Consider the following 18134-nt stretch of genomic DNA (forward strand, 5'->3'; position numbering starts at 1 on the left):
ACTTCCCACATATGCCTACACCACTCCACCATCCCTACAGTGCAAACATCACCTCCCAATACCCTCCCCCATCCACCCAACCACTCCATGTGGCCCTCGCCCCACCCATGGCTCCTCTGGTCACCCTCCCCCATCCCCCTGTCCACCGCACCCGCAAATCCCCCAAGCACGACACCTCCCAACCCATCCCCCACCCCTCAGGCCGCAGCATATACAGACTCCCTCCCACAATATACATACATATATACTACATATGTGCAGGACTCACTCCCCCACCCGCGGAACCCCTGCACCCGCCCCTCCACCACCCACGGCACCACTGCACCCGCCCCTCCCCACCCGCAACACCCTTGCAACCGTCCCTCCCCCACCCACAGTGGATCCGGACCACCTCCCCCACCCATGGCACCCCGGCAACCGCACCTCCCCCATTCACGGCAACCGCCCAACCCACGGCAACCCCACAACCTCCCCTCCCCCATCCGCAGCTCACGCACAACCACCCCTCCCCCACCCGTGGTACCCCTGCACCCGCCCCTCCCCCACCCGTGGTGGCTCAGGACTCCCTCCCCCACCACCGGCAACCCCGCACCTACCCCCCTCCCCGGCACCACCGCACACGCCCCTCCCCCACCCAAGGCACCCTTACAACCGCCCCATCCGCGGAACCCCCGGACCCCTTCCCCCCTCCGCATCTCCCTCGCACCCTCCACTCCCCCAACCACAGCACCTACTAGGTGATTCATCATGCCCTGCGTGCGCTGTTCACACCATTGCAAGGGCCTACGCCTACAAGGGCGTGCAAGGGTTAATGGGACGTAGCCCCTTGCGACGGTGTGAAGAGCGCCCGTCGGGCGTGATAAATCACTTAGTAAATAATATAATTTTAAATTGCACAACATCGCACACATCACAGTGCCTCCTGCTCCAGGCCTGTAATATACACAGCAGCCGGCTGTACAGTAGAACAGAAAGGACTTCTCACAGTTCCTTGATTTGTGGCCTGCTTTGGGAGGCAGCAGAGGTAAGGGGGGTAATTCCAAGTTGATCGCAGCAGGACATTTTTTTTAGCAGTTGGGCAAAACCATGTGCACTGCAGGGGGGGCAGATATAACATGTGCAGAGAGAGAGAGAGATTTGAGTGTGGTGAGTTCAATCTGCAATCTAAATTGCAGTGTAAAAATAAAGCAGCCAGTATTTATCCTGCACAGAAATGAAATAACCCACCCAAATCTAACTCTCTCTGCAAATGTTATATCTGCCCCCCCTGCAGTGCACATGGTTTTGCCCAACTGCTAAAAAATTTCCTGCTGCGATCAACTTGGAATTACCCCCAAGGTGTCTGAGACCAGGATTTGTTGCGTCTTACCTCATTGTTGATAAAGCAGTACAGAACCGCAACCATCAGGCCCTAAATATGGAGAGAGACAAGTGATCAGCGCTACAGAACCAAATCATTACGTCATACTGTACTCTGACTGCACATTGAAATACAGATGTGTCCTCATACACTGTCGCGCCAAACAGCCCCTCTCAGCTTCCAGGTGACACGGCAGCGCTGAGCCCCTTTCTCGCCCACAATGTGCGTCAAACTCGCATAAATAAAACAACTGGAAGTGACAAAATTACATTGCTAGATTACACTGCTCAATCTGATATGTGACACTTGTACATCTGTGTGTGACTGGGTCTGACTCTGTATAGGAAGTGCTACTATGCAGCAGTCACGTCTGTTTCTCACGCAGATTCCCTTCTGCTTCATCTGTGAATTTATACGTTTTTAGATATGAATTCCTGTGTGGTTACAGTCAGCGCTGAGCGTCTCTAGTACACTGCGAGCGGTGTTTTGCTGCATCATAAGACACAAAATATCCAAAAAGTCCAGTGCTGGTCAGGCAAGACAATCCTGCCAGATACTGGGGGGTAACCCGCACCAAGATAAATTGATAACAGTTTTCATTACAAAGTTGGGATGCCTTTTACTATATCCAATCAAACCCTAATTTTGGGAGTTTACAAATGTATGTGGTAAACAAAAAAAACAAATTTTTTTTTGAAGGCTCCAAAAGGTGCTACCACCTTGTTTGAGTGAGGCTATAAAATACAAATCCCCAAGAGAGGGGAAGGACAAAAGAAACCAGGTATACTTTGTGGCGCACTCTACCCAACTGACAATTTTTAAATAAGATTTCCCAGAAATGTATATCCTCAGTAATATTAGTAAGTATTGGTTTAAATGCCCATAACCAAAATGGTTGCCTGAAATTATTTTTCTAATGGGACTAAATATGTCCTTTATTAATAGAGCGAAATATTAAAATCAAAGAAAAAGATAAATTATTTGTGTGATAGAAAAAGAAAAATGTGAATAAAGATTTAAAAACAAAGCTGATGTGTTTTTCCCTGTGTGTACTTTCTTATATTTGTTTCAAATGTGCATGACCATTCATGTATTTGTACAGCACTATATCAGTGCAAAATGTATTCAAAATGTATAATATCCATATTCCATGGAACTTGTACCATATATTATAGAGGGAAATATATTTCCCTGCTATTGAGTCACAGACTTATTTCAGATATTGCAACAATGAGACTCTAGTCTCCTAATGTATACCAGAAGTGTAGTGAGATATTTCTCAATGTAGCATGTTAGAGTGAATGAAACACTGTTGCTCAAGTATGTGACTCATAACATAAAGTGCACTATACTGCCTGTGCCTAATGGCGTATTGATGCTAGGTGTATGAGTACACAACTGTACTCCATATATCTTCCCCTTATTCATAGTATTTATGTGTAATGGAATTTAAATGCATTTGTATACCAGCCAGTAATCTAACCAAGCAGTGATCTATACAGATTTGGAATGCTTGTGCAGTTTTTGCAGAGTGGCAGCAACTGTAATCTGCGACCGTGAGTTTCAGCGTTCCATTGCTGTGCTAGTGTGCCCCAGAAAATGTAAGCCCTGAGACAACCACTTTTAATGCCCATGGACTGTACAAATCCCCCATTGGTTCCAAACACATCACCATCGCACCATTGTGTTCACCATTGCCACTTTTACCAGCCTATGGCAGACACAGTGTCTCCTTCTGAAATTGCTCTAAACACGGCCTCTGTGGCTGTGGCTCTGCGTTTGGGAAAGCAGCAAGGCCACATGTACCACTGCCATAACACGCCCGTGAAACTGCCTTTGCATTTGTTGACTTAAGACCACCACCCAGGAACGCCCATGGTTTTGCCTCCCCAGCTCTATATGTCAGTGATCCCCTATGCAGCAGTGGAATCTGCACACTCTCCGGGGAACGCAGGCGTCATAGAGATTTTCCAGAACTTTTTGCAAATGCGCACTAGCACATAATCGGCAAATGCATCTTTCTCTAAATCAGACCCTTCACAATCATCGGCTCACACCCTGATGCAGTTTTCTGCCTCTCACTGTGGCCATTGGGGTCTGGTTGAGGAGCTGTGATTGAACATAGATCCTTGACATACTGATCTGTGAAAATGTTGCCAGTCACAGTGACTAGACCAGTCTGTTATTAATGTTTCTCTCCAGTTTACGCAGCTCATTGTTTACTATTCTGCATGTAATTCTACTGACCTCAGAGTATTTATTTATTTATTTATTTTATTTATTAACAGTTTCTTATATAGCGCTGCAAATTCCGTTGCGCTTTACGATTGGAAATAACAATGATATAACAAAACTGGGTAATAACAAACAGTCATAGAGGTAGGAAGGCCCTGCTCGCAAGCTTACGATCTATAGGGAAAATGTTTCTGATGTTAAATATACAACTCTCCAGATGTAATAGGCAGTGAGTTGTAATCTCAAAGAATAAACTCGCAAAATATTAGATGGCTCAGAGCACCATGATATAGCTGCAAACTCGCAGATGCTCACCATAGGAATGAAAGGGACTACTCTAAATGCCAGAGAATGTACATTCTCACACTCTGAACAATCAAAATGGCCCTATTCTTCTCCTAAGTACAGTGGCCCTCATTCCGAGTTGTTCGCTCGCAAGCTGCTTATAGCAGCTTTGCACACGCTAAGCCGCCGCCTACTGGGAGTGAATCTTAGCTTATCAAAATTGCGAACGAAAGATTAGCAAAATTGCGAATAGACACTTCTTAGCAGTTTCTGAGTAGCTCCACACTTACTCGGCAACTGCGATCAGTTCAGTGCTTGTCGTTCCTGGTTTGACGTCACAAACACACCCAGCGTTCGCCCAGACACTCCTCCGTTTCTCCAGCCACTCCCGCGTTTTTCCCAGAAACGGCAGTGTTTTTTCGCACACACCCATAAAACGGCCAGTTTCCGCCCAGAAACACCCACTTCCTGTCAATCACATTACGATCACCAGAACGAAGAAAAAACCTTGTAATGCCGTGAGTAAAATTCCTAACTGCATAGCAAATTTACTTGGCGCAGTCGTACTGCGGACATTGCGCATGTGCATTAGCGACTAATCGCTCCGTTGCGAGAAAAAAATAACGAGCGAACAACTCGGAATGAGGGACAGTGTCCGTAATTGACCTCTTATTAGTGCTGAGGTCCCACAAGGCACAAGTAGGGTCATCCCTGGGTTTTTTAAATTTTGTCAAGTACCTGGAATACCTATTGTATATGGAACAAAGAGGACCAGTATAACAATGGATAGGGTTAGCAATTTCTGGGTAATTTAGGGATGTGTGATGGTGTTTAAACAAAATAAAAATAAATGGCTTTATTCTTTGCTTTGTGTATTCTGTCTTTATTTTATTTTTATTTTTTACAGGTTCACTATATGTGCCAGTGGGCCCTTGATGTCCATGCATGCTGGTACTAGTGATTTTCCATCATAGTGCCATCATGCTTACTGATGCCAAGTCAACCTGTAAAAACAATATTACTGATAATAATTAAAACCCATTAACTCCGAATGAGGCAGATTACAGGATAGGAAACAATGGATTGACATTAAAGCTGCCTCTCTCCCTGCACTTAACGAAGGATTGCTTTGGCTCTTGGTTCTTCCTCTGGTCACTCACCCTTTGCTGGGTCTGACTATCTCTTGCTGGCATCATTTACATACCCAACTACTCCTTTCAGCTGCCCCTACCTTCTAACCACATTATTTTAGAATGTGGCCTTTCCCCTGGGAATTTCAATTAATTTATTTTGGTTGTGGCTTCTACAAGGGATTACTAGGGTGAGCCAATTGTTTAATGCATCTGGTGTCCTGACTTTTCCCATTATTCAAGCCAAATGGGATCTACCTAATAGATTAAGCATTTATTTATTTGTTTACTGATTAACAGTTTCTTATATAGCGCAGCAAATTCCGTTGCGCTTTACAACTGGACACAATTAGAAGACAAAAACTGTGTAAAAACAAACATTCATAGAGGGAGGAGGGCCCTGCTCGCAAGCTTACAATCTATGGGGAAATAGGCATGGATACACAAGGATAGGCGCTATCTATTGCATAGTTGTTCACCAGATTGTAAAGGTTCTTGGCGGGCTGCATGATATCACATCACAGCAGTGATGAACCAGGTTCAGGGGAAAGAAGAGTGAAGAAAGAAAATATGTGGGGGATGTGTGGACTGTACTGTGAGGATATAATTGGACAGGAAAGCTACGAAGGTAATGTCAGCGGTTCTGGAATTTGATAAGCTTGTCTGAATAGGTGAGTTTTCAGGGAACGCTTGAAGGTTTGAAGACTAGAGGAAGACTTGTACGTGGTAGGGCATTCCACAGAGTGGGTGCAGCCCGAAGAAAGTCCTGTAATCGTGCATGGGAGCAAGTAATGAGTGTGGATGAGAGACGTAGATCTTGTGAAGACCGAAGGGGCTGGGTTGGGAGATATTTTGAGATACGTGAAGAGATGTATGTTGGTGTAGTTTGGTTAATAGCCTTGTGTGTAAGTAACAGTATTTTATATTGAATGCGGTAGAATACAGGTAGCCAATGGAGGGACTGACAGAGTGGGGCTGCAGACGATGAACGTCTAACGAGGAATATTAGCCTCGCAGCTGCATTCAGAATGGATTGTAATGGTGAGAGTCTCTTCTTAGTAAGACCAGGTAGGAGACTATTGCAATAATCAATGTGGGAGATAATGAGAGCATGTATTAGGGTTTTAGCAGTCTCATGTGTAAGGTATGATCGTATTTTGGATATGTTTCTTAGATGCATGTAACATGATTTTGAGACAGATTGAATGTGGGGAGCAAATGACAATTCTGAGTCAAGTATGACACCTAGGCAGCGAACTTGTCATGTAGGGCTGATTGTAGAGTTCTCAACAGTGATAGAAATATCAGGTTGGTAACTGCTATTGGCCAGTGGAAATATAATTAACTCTGTTTTGGAAATATTAAGTTTGAGGTGGCGAGATGACATCCAAGATGAAATGGCAGAGAGGCATTTAGTGACCTGGCCCAATACAGATAGAGACAAATCCGGGTAGGATAGGTAGATTTGAGTATCATCTGCGTACAGATGATACTGAAATCCAAAAGAGCTGATCAGTTTCCCAAGAGATGAGATATAGATTGAGAAAAGCAGAGGACCTAAGGACTGAGCCCTGTGGTACTCCAACTGATAGAGGAAGCGAAGAGGAGGTGGATTCAGAGAAACGGACACTGAAGGAGCGATTAGATAGGGAGGATAGGAACCAAGAGAGGGCTGTGTCATGAAGACCTAGGGATTGCAGTGTTTGTATGAGAAGAGAGTGGTCAACAGTGTCAAAAGCAGCGGAGAGATCTAGAAGAATAAGTAGTGAGTAATGGCCTTTAGACTTCGCAGTGACCAGATCATTCACTACTTTAGTCAGTGCTGTCTCTGTGGAGTGTAGGGAGCAAAAGCCTGACTGATGTGGGTCCAATAAGTTATATGAGTTAAGAAAGTGTGTGAGGCGAGTGTATGCAAGTTTCTCAAGCAGCTTGGAGAGACATGGGAGCTGAGAGATGGGACGGTAGTTTGAGAGAGTATGAGTATGAGTACCCTATCTACTGTTGCCGTGACACAAGACGTATATTGACTACTCTTGCTGCCAGCCCTGACTCTTGCTAGGTTATTGCATTATCAGGACCAGCCCTGTCCTAAGCTGGTTGCTGGACCCCCCCCCCCCCCCCCCCCAAGATAAGACACCAATGAGCTTCCTTCTTTTCTGTAATGCCCCCTTCCTAGTCCCTTCCTGTATTCTAGAGTACTTCCTCTCCTGTATCGGGTCTTCTAGGGATGGAACATCATAAGATAACATTAATGTTACCAATGTTTACAAAACATTGATGACACTAGATCATTGATCATAGAACATTGATATTTTCCGGCATGTCCCATCCCTATCACGTGACAGATTCTGAGCTTAGCCAATCAGGAAACTCAGAGTCCATCATCTTTACAAGCAGCCGCCCAGACTCCCTCTGCTGTGACTGAAAGCTGGAGTAGGCTCAGCTCTCTCCCAGGTTACCTCGTCTGCCTATGTCTCCGCCGGCTGCGTGTTGATTTGCTGGGGGTGGGACAATCAAAACAAGCCTCTGCCCACCAGCGTAACAAAATTATTGGTGGTGAGGAAACACTGGCTTCTCACCACTGCAGAGAGATAAGCATTGGACATTGGAACCAATCCATTCATGGTTCTGATAAAACATGTTTCGATTCCCATCTCTATGCCTTGTCCACACCACCAACATCTGCATGAGACTGCTGTGTGTGGCTACTTCCTTCAGCTGTGACATACTGAAGGCTCTGTGGGTGACTAATGTTAAGTGGGATATGTTTTATTTTCTAATATGTGAGTTGGGCATTAGGGTTTTGGGTAGTGCCGGATTTATTTGGCAATGTGAGTTTGGTATTAATAAATGAAGGGTCTGGTGGGTATTTCTGGCGGTAGCCATCAAGAAATGTGTGACTCTCTTGTCCCCATTTTTTTGTCTATTAGTGGCCCTTGGCCAATTCCTGGTACAGCAACTAATGGAAATTCCTCTATTTTTCCTACGTACTGTATTATTGTTATCCCTTCTGAGGGACCAACCCAGCTACAAATCTCTGGATATCTGCAAACAGACACAGGGGCGTTTAAAGAAAGAAGGGGACCCGCGGGGTGCCTCCTTTGTGGGCCCCCTTCTCTTCGATAGCTAGTAGACTCTGGTAGAGTCTACTGCACATGTGCAGGTCTCCGGGAACATGGCGCCTTGTCCCCTGGGACATCTCCAGTGCGCATGCGCAACTCACTCAGAAATGATCGCGGCAGACATTTTTCAAGTAATTTGTACCCGCACTGCAGGGCCGCCAACACGGGACTCCGGAGGGGTAAGTATACTATATGGTGCAGTGTGTGGGCCCCACCCCCACCACTCCAGACCTAGGGGCCCGTACACACTGCACCCATTAAAGAAACACCTATGAACAGTCAAGAACTATAATACACTGAAATAATACACCCAGGACTGAGGGGCTCTGCGGGTTACCAGTTGTTCATCCAAGCTTACGCCACTCACTACATACAATGCCCTGTTATCCATCCTTTATCCATCCCGTTACATTTCAGACAAATCCAGGAATTTTCAGTTTCATTGTTGGACACTGCATCTAACACATGGCTAAAATCTAAATAAGCTACAGTCTAGATGCTGAGAATAAAACATAAAACACTGTGACCGTAATGATACATTTCCTGCATAACCCATGAGACTTGTTAGGGATAAATAAAAGCTGCAAAGACACTGCTGATCTCCGTTTCCTTATTGGTCTGATATAAGAGCCCTAATCATGGGATACTCCAGTGAGTGATAATGAATGTCCAGTATCTGAGCTCTGACATTTTATTATCACACTGCCTGATGCCAGGGAAATTACAGAGCAGTGATTTCATAGCCCGGGCACAGCCTCTGGAGCTAATTCTCTGTAACCATCGCTTGGAGGGTACAATCAAGCACCGATATAGCGTAAATCATTTTATTCACAATAATATTTATTGTTACTGCACCAGAAATTACAAATGCAAAACAAAACCCTAACTTATATTTGTGTGGTACTCCATAAAATGAGGTTACCCCAAAAAAGGTTAGACAGGGACACCCCTTGTTTTTAGTTGTCAGGTCACTGTTCCTAAAGGAGCGGTGTATTACATATGTGGCTGCAGCGCCTATTCCTTTTCTTTTTTAGTAAAGTGCTGTCTCGCTCAGCCCTAACAGAGCAGCTAGGTGAACCTTTAAGTGACCATTTCCCCAGGGCCTTCACTGAGCTTGTGCACGAGATTCTGGCAAGGTCACTGACCAGGCAGGAACACAAATTCCCTGGAAATCCCCCATCCTCCCAATCTGATTGGAGACTGGGGTTGCAGAGTAAAGGAGCCTGGGGACTGGTTGTCTCCAGGGTATCCAAGGCCAGTAAGGTGATAGAGCCAGGAGTTTAGCGTGACCTGCAGGAGAGCAGATGCCCAGCAGCCAGGAAGATGGAGACATTAGGAGAGGTCTGGGGTCAGCAGCTGTGGCACCTACCCGTAGAGCTGCCACAGTGGGAGGATCCCGGCTGCGCAGAGCCAGTGCAAATATCCAGTGGGGGCCCGGGTGGAGAGGACCCCGGGAGGATCCCTGTGAGGACCCATGCTGGAAGTCTTGGAGGCCGCAGGCAGGAAAAGAAACATAAGGGCAGGCTGTTCTAGACTGCACACCCTAGCCGATTGTAATGAGAGGTGCTACTTTGCTGAGATTATAGTACTACACATAGAAAAAGGGATGTAGGTGCACTATGCAAACATTACTACTCAAAATGGAAATAAATATTACAATAAAAATATCATATAAGAGGATGTTAGCGTAAATTTGGCCAAAGTTATAAACCTGCCTGCCAACATCCAGGTCATATCATTGGGTAAGTTCTTAACATTCTAGGGGTTCACTTCTAGGGTGCAGGGCATCCCCAAACGAGCTCAGCCTAACTCCCTCCCACAGGGTATCACACAAATGGAAGCTAGCAGTGAAGTGTTACAGAGTATCAGGTGAGTGAAAGCAGCTACTCAGTGGCCCTCATTCCGAGTTGATCGCTCGCTAGCTGCTTTTAGCAGCAGTGCAAACGCTAAGCCGCCGCCCTCTGGGAGTGTATCTTAGCTTAGCAGAAGTGGGAACGAAAGATTAGCAGAATTGCACAGGAAAAATGTCATGCCGTTTCTGAGTAGCTCCAGACCTACTCCTATCTTGCGATGACCGCAGTCTGTTTACTTCCTGGTTTGACGTCACAAACACGCCCTGCGTTCGGCCAGCCACTCCCCCGTTTCTCCAGCCACTCCTGCGTTTTTGCCTGGCACGCCTGCGTTTTTTAGCACACTCCCTGAAAACGCAGAGTTGCCGCCCAGAAACACCCACTTCCTGTCAATCAAACTACGAACACTCGAGCGACTGAAAAACGTCACTCGAGCTTGGGTAAAACTACAAAGTTTTGTGTGAAAGTATTTAGCGCATGCGCAGAATTGCCATTTTTTTACTTGATCGCTGTGCTGCGAAAAACGGCAGCGTGCGATCAACTCGGAATGAGGGCCAGTGTTAGGAGAGTTACAAGAGTGAAGAGTGTGTGAAAAAATATAAATAGATAAAAAACAAAGAAAGTGATACAACATGTTAAAATAAGTGTTAGGTGGTGATGCCCTGAAGTGCCCCATCCAGAGCAGCTCAGGATGCCCCATGCCCCCATGCTCACTCAAAACTGATATTATATAAATAGGGAAAGGACTAACTTTTAATTATGCCTTATTCAGTGTGCAGCCAAATGCTAGTTCTTTGCTTAAATACAATTGGTGGGGAGGAGTGCAAATCCAGACTGAAGGAATCACAACCTCCAATATTATATGTATTTATGTACACTTGAAGGCTGAGATTCCTTCACTCTTTATTGGCACCCCTCCCCACATTCTATTTAAGCATGGAACATGCAATGGGTCACGCAGCTGGCCAATTGCTCGGATCAGTAATGCATGTGGGAGGTGTAATATCTCCATCTGCATTACCATATTAGTGCTATCGCTGCTGCTTCTATGTAAGCAGCAGATATAGCCACTCTAACCACATCTGTATCAGGCCCATAATGCACCCAAACCACTTCACCTACGTGTAAGCAGAATCAGATTGGCCGCTCAAAAACAGCTCACTGACCGTAGTGCTCCCTTCATCACCAGGGCACCGAATATATGATGTTTTAGATTATTTTATTTTCTCTTACGTCCTAGAGGATACTGGGGTTCCATTTAGTACCATGGGGTATAGACTGGTCCACTAGGAGCCATGGGCACTTTAAGAATTTGATAGAGTGGGCTGGCTCCGGAGGAGCCGGTCACCCTTATGGAAGCTCCTGAAGAGTTTTCTGCATTTATTTTATATGTTTGTTATATTCAGGCAGGGCTGGATGGCACCAGCCTGCCTTCTTCGTGGGACTTAGAGGGGGGAATGGCCCAACCTCTTAAAGGGTTAATGGTCCCGTTCCCCACTGACAGGACACTGAGCTCCTGAGGGAACTATTCGCAAACCCCACCACTGCGAGCATACATTCACGCAGCACGCTGCCACCCCTAACAGAGCCAGAAGAATGAAGAGTGGTGAGTACTAAGCCGGCATCCTGGTTAGTGGAGCGCCGGCCAATATGACGGCATAAGTGTACGGAGACGCACGACTTCTAACCGGGGCGGAATGCGTCTCCAGACACAGTACACAGCTGTACAGAGTACCCACACTGGCAAAAACAGAATTAAAACGCTTTTCTCTCCATTTTAAGCACCAGATTATGAGTACTTATGAATAAATTCTAAACAAAACTGGATACTTATTAAAATGGTAAGTTTTACTTTCACATAAAACAGAAATGACACTCAATACAGTGGAATAATAACCAATACTTAATCTAAATTAATAATGAATTGTAGGTAAAGACGATGAAAATACAGTAACCAAAATGTGCGCTCTAAGGTGAGCACTTGTCATAAACTCAGTCCTTTTACCACTTAAAGTAGTGGAAGACCACGCGCCATTGAGGGGACGGGGCCTTCACTATGAGCGGATCCAGCAGCTCACCAGCGCCATTTTCCCTCTGCAGTGGATACAGATGCTGACTGACAGGGACGCGCAGCTCCTCCGGAGTGACTCCAGTTTACCTCAACGGTACCAAGGGGTCATAGCAGGGGGGAGCGATTATTAGTGTACTAAGTCCCCTATCAGGGTACTTAGTCTGCGAACCGGCTAAGCTTGGCATTAGCAATAAGGGCGCTGGGAGGCTGGCTCCAAATAACTCTGTGTCTCCCTGAAGGGCTCTTTGTGGGTTCATTGTGCTTAACCTTTTCCCGTGTGTGTGTGTGTGTGTGTGTGTGTGTGTGTGTGCTGTCACATTTACATTATGTCAGGCAAAGAATCTGTTTCTTGTACAGCGGAGTGTTCCTCTTCACCAGGGGGCTCACTACTGGGTACTCAGGGCAGTGCAACTTCCCAGAATAGCGGAGCTGAACTGGAGTGGGTTAATTCCATTAAAGGAATGATCACCATATTTCTATGAAATTATCCCGCAATGAGAAAGAGACACAATACTTAAGACAGAATGTGGATGCGTTTATGAATAGAGACTCAGTCCCCAGGCCCAAACCAGCGCCTCAATCCCCTCCCATTTGTCCGCAAAAACGAGCTCTGGGCCATATCCTGCAGTCTGACTCTGACGATGACGGGTCAGACATGGAGGAGGGTGAGGTGGATTTGGAGGGAGGGGATGCTACTCTGTCACAGGGAATAGAGGCTCTTATAGAGGCTATCAGAGATGTCCTGCAAATTTCTGATAAGTTGTCAGAGGAGTGTGAGGAATCTTATTTTAATGTAAAAAAGAAGTCCTCAGTCACGTTGCCTGTGTCAAAGGAATTGAATATCCTTTTTGAAGAACTGTGGGTTAATCCTGATAAGAAATTTCAAATCCCTAAAAGGTTGCTCTCATCTTTTCCTTTTCCTCTGGAGGATAGAAAAAATGGGAAAATCCACCAATAGTGGACGCATCAGTCTCTAGGCTGTCACGAAAAATTGTATTGCCTGTCCCTGGTGCAGCCTCCCTGAAAGACACTGCTGATCGTAAAATTGAGACTACACTCAAATCATTGTACACAGCTGCTGGGGTGGCCCAGAGACCCACTATTGCATGTGCGTGGATCACAAAAGCCATTGCTAAATGGTCAGGTAACCTAATTGAGGTGTTACATTCCTTGTCTAGAGGGGATGTTGTTTTACTCCTGCAGCATATACAGGACTCTGCGAACTTTATGGTGGAATCCATAAAAGAGATGCTTGCTTAATGCACGCACCACCGCTATGGCAGTGTCAGCACGCAGGGGCTTGTGGCTATACCAGTGGACTGCTGATGCGGACTCCAGGAAAGGCATGGAAGGCCTACCATTCACAGGAGAGGCCTTGTTTGGAGATGAAATAGACAAGTGGATCTCCAAAGCTATTGTGGGTAAGTCTACGTATCTTCCTTCCGCAGCTCCCCCAGCCAGGAAAGCTTATTCAGCTTCAAATTTACAGTCCTTTCGGACGGCCAAGTTTAAGGGCAAATCCAGAGGTGCTTCTACGGCCTCTAGAGGCGCTAGAGGTAAACCACGCAAACCAGCGACTGCAGCTGCTCAGGAATAGAGCTCAGGCTCTGCTTCCTCAAAGCCTTCAGCATGACGGTGGACCGCTATGCCTGGAAGGCTGTCAGGTGGGAGCCCGACTAAAATTCTTGAGTCACATCTGGTCAAGTTCATGCCGGGATCCCTGGGTCATAGATCTTATTTCCCAGGGCTACAGACTGGAGTTCCAAGAGCTCCCACCTCACAGATTCTTCAGATCAGGCTTACCAGTTTCACAAGAGGCAAGTATAACTTTACAGCATGCCATCCAAAAACTGGTACAGACTCAAGTCATTGTTCCAGTTCCACCTCATCTGCAAAACAAGGGGTACTATTCCAACTTGTTTGTAGTACCAAAACCGGACGGTTCGGTACGGCCGATTCTGTACCTAAAGTCCTTGAACCCGTTCTTAAGAGTGTTCAAGTTCAAGAGATGGAGTCTCTGAGAGCAGTGATCTCAGGTCTGGAGGAGGAGGAATTCATAGTGTATCTGGATATCAAGGATGCGTACCTTCACATTCCGATCTGGCCGCCTCATCAGGCTAATCTACGGTTTGCACTGCAGGACTGTCACTACCAGTTCAAGGCCCTGCAATTTGGTCTATCCACGGCACCGAGGGTGTCCACCAAAGTGATGGCAGAGATGATGCTTCTACTCCGCAAACTGGTAGTGAATATAATTCCGTACCTGGACGATCTTCTGATAAAGGCGCCATCCAGGGAGAGGTTGCTGGACAGCATTGGTCTCTCAACCTTCCGAAATCTCACCTAGAGCGAACACGGAGGCTTCCATTCCTTTGAATGATACTGGACACGAGTCGCAGAAGGTGTTCCTTCTGCTGGAAAAGGCACTGGTAATCCAGTCGATGGTTCGGGATGTCCTGAAGCCAACCTGGATATCAGTGCATCTATCCATTCGCCTTCTGGGGAAAATGGTGGCTTCTTACGAGGCGCTTCAATATGGAAGGTTTCACGCAAGACCCTTCCAGCTCGATCTGTTGGACAAATGGTCCGGATCTCATCTTCTCATGCACCAGAGGATCCGTCTGTCGCCAAAACCCAATATCTTCCATCTGTGGTGGCTACAGACTTCTCACCTCATCGAGGGACAGAGGTTCGGAATTCAGAACTGGATTCTGTTGACCACGGACGCAAGCCTCAGAGGTTGGGGAGCAGTCATCAAGGGGGTGCAGTTTCAAGGAAGATGGTCAAGTCAGGAACTCAGGGCCATATACAACGGCCTTCTGCAGGCCTCATATCTTCTTCAAGGTCGGGCCATTCAGGTCCAGTCGGACAATGTGACGGCAGTGACATACATAAACCAACAGGGCGGAACGAAAAGCAGAGCAGAAATGTCAGAGGTGTCAAGAATTCTCCTCTGGGCAGAACAAAACGCTGTGGCGTTGTCAGCGGTCTTCATTCCGAGAGTAGACAACTGGGAAGCAGACTACCTCAGCAGACACGACCTGCACCTGGGGGAGTGGGGCCTTCACCTGGAAGTGTTCAGGTGCTTGACACGTCGTTGGGGATATCCACAAATTGACATGATGGCCTCTCGTCTCAACAAGAAGCTCAAGCAGTGTTGTTCTAGGTCGAGAGACCCACAGGCAGTGGACTCCATGGGTCTATCAGATGGTGTACGTGTTTCCTCCACTTCCTCTGATCCAAGAAGGGCCTGATACGCGGACCTTCTGGAGATGCTCCTCGAAGATCCGTGGCCTCTGCCTCTTCATGAGGATCTTCTGCAACAGGGCCCGTTCGTCTATCAGGACTTACCGCTGCTACGTTTTACGGCATGGAAGTTGAACGGCTGATTCTAGCCAGAAGAGGGATCCCTAACAAGGTTATCCTGAGTATGATCCAAGCCAGGATGGGGGTAACGTCTAAACATTCACCGTATTTGCAAGAAATACGTCTCTTGGTGTGAGAGCAGAAATTATTCTGCGGTGGAATTTCATCTGGGATGTTTCCTGCTTTTTTTGCAAGCAGGTATGGATGTGGACCTACGTCTGGGCTCCATAAAAGTTCAGATTTCAGCCTTGTCCATTTTCTTTCAAAATCGATTGGCTTCTCTCCCTGAGGTCCAGACGTTCTTGAAAGGTGTCCTGCACATCCAACCTCCCTTAGTGCCTCCCACGGCACCTTGGGATCTCAATTTGGTGCTGCAGTTCCTCCAATCGGACTGGTTTGAACCGTTACAGGAGGTGGACGTAAAATTTTTTACGTGGAAGACCGTCACACTGTTGGTCTTGGCTTCAGCAAGATGTGTGTCGGAGCTGGGGGCTTTGTCTCACAAAAGCCCCTATTTAATTTTCCATGAGGACAGAGCTGAACTCAGAACTCGTCAGCAATTTCTTCCTAAAGTGTCTGCATTTCACATCAACCAACCTATTGTGGTTCCGGTTGTCACCGACACCTCTGCTACTTCAAAGTCTTTGGATGTTGTATGGGCTTTGAAGGTGTATGTAAAGCGAACAGCTCGTCATAGAAAATCGGACTCGCTGTTTGTTTTTTATGATCCCAATAAAATTGGGTGTCCTGCTTCAAAGCAGTCCATTGCTCGCTGGATCAGGCTCACTATCCAGCATGCTTATTCCACGGCAGGTTTGCAGGTTCCAAAATCTGTACAAGCCCACTCTACTAGGTCAGTGGGTTCTTCCTGGGCGGCTGCCCTGGGTGTCTCGGCTTTACAGCTCTGCCAAGCAGCTACTTGGTCAGGTTCGAACACGTTTGCTAAGTTCTACAAGTTCGATACTTTGGCCTCTGAGGACCTTCAGTTTGGTCAATAAGTTCTGCAGGAGCCTCAGCACTCCCCCACCCAGTTTTGGAGCTTTGGTACATCCCCATGGTACTAAATGGAACCCCAGTATCCTCTAGGACATAAGAGAAAATAGGATTTTAATTGCCTACCGGTAAATCCTTTTCTCGTAGTCCGTATAGGATACTGGGCGCCCGCACGATGCTTCGTTCTTCCTGCACTGTTACTTGGTTAAGTATTGTTGGTTCAGCTGTTGCTGTTCCTGTGTAAAGTTGGGTTAGCATGGCTTTCCTCTGGTTTGTGTGTGCTGGTTCGGAATCTCACCACTATGTCCATCTCCTCGGGCACAGTTTCCTAGACTGAGTCTGGTAGGAGGGGCATAGAGGGAGGAGCCAGCCCACACTATCAATTTCTTAAAGTGCCCATGGCTCCTAGTGGACCTGTCTATACCCCATGGTCCTAAATGGAAACCCAGTATCCTCTACGGACTACAAGAAAAATATTTACCGGCAGGTAATTAAAATCCTATTTTTCCGCTTCTTAGAGGCACCCGCGCAATCAGTCACTGATTCCGATTGTAAGTGTGAGTGCTGGGAGCTGCGTGCCTCTGAACACTGTCCCTGCATACACACACTGGCAGCGGATCCTGCAATTACCCCCATGAGCCAGTCCCATTCTGTGTCTTACATCTGCTATTTGCCATTGTTTCAACTTCTAGAACTGTCCTAATACATCAGAAACCTTTTCCATCCTCATTTTGCATAACAAAAAAAAAAAAAAAACAACTACAAATAATAATCCGTCTGTCCCAGGTGTATTTCTGCCTATGCACAGGTCTGCATGCAATCGCAATTGTGAGTACAAGCCATTACTGTACTTGTCTTATGCCCACTTTATTGGAGCAGTTGTGTGTAGTTTGTATTTTCTCCCCTTTCTTGCGTGGGTTTGCTCCGAGTACTCCGGATTCCCCCCACTATCCAAAAATATACTGGTATATAATTGGCTCCCAACAAACATTAACCTTAGTGTGTGCATTTATAGATTGTAAACTCCACTGGGGCAGGGACTGATGTGAATGGCTAAATATTCTCTGTAAAGCGCTGAAATATATAAATATCTGATAATAATGTCACCATAACCCTTTAATTCCCATTACTGTCTCCACTTTTCTGCAACTTTTATTATATCTCATGTGTACTTTGTATGTCCCATCATATAATTTTATAATAATTGTACTTATTTTGTTACTATGGGGGTCATTCCGACCCGATCGCTCGCTGCAGTTTCTCGCAGCGCAGCAATCGGGTCGGAACTGCGCTGGTGCCGCAGTGCGCCGGCCCATGCCAGCCATCGTTGCCTAGCGATCGCCTCTGAGGCAGAGGCGATCGCTGGGCGGGAGGGGGCTAGAAGACGGCGTCAAGCCTCCATTTAGGGGGCGCGGTCTGGCCAACGCAGTCGTGGCCGGACAATTGGGGGGGCGGACCGTGGTGGCTGCGCGACGAGTAGCTCCCAGCCAGCACGCTAAAGCTGCGCTGGTCGGTAGCTACTCTTGAAGTGCAAAGGCATCGCCGCTGTGTGATGCCTTTGCACTTCTGCTGGGGGGGGCCGGCACTGACATGTGGGGCGGACTAGCCCTGTGCTGGGTGTCCCCCCAGCACAGGTCAGTGTGAATGATCGTAGCTGTGCTAAACAACTCGGAATGACCCCCAATAACTGTGCTTTTGCTAATCTCCTGCATGCATTGGTTT

General features: G+C 46.7%; 1 protein-coding gene across 2 annotated transcripts in view; it reads right to left on the reverse strand.

The window, feature by feature from the left end:
* Positions 1–18134, reverse strand: part of GLP1R (glucagon like peptide 1 receptor) — a 615585-nt gene that overhangs the window by 10108 nt on the left and 587343 nt on the right. For both annotated transcript variants that reach the window (XM_063918850.1, XM_063918851.1), the window contains one exon: positions 1370–1411. In XM_063918850.1, coding sequence (XP_063774920.1) covers positions 1370–1411 — 42 coding nt within the window. The remainder of the gene's footprint in view (positions 1–1369; positions 1412–18134) is intronic.

This window comes from Pseudophryne corroboree, chromosome 4 (assembly GCF_028390025.1).
Source record: "Pseudophryne corroboree isolate aPseCor3 chromosome 4, aPseCor3.hap2, whole genome shotgun sequence".
In the NCBI taxonomy this organism is placed as follows: domain Eukaryota; kingdom Metazoa; phylum Chordata; class Amphibia; order Anura; family Myobatrachidae; genus Pseudophryne; species Pseudophryne corroboree.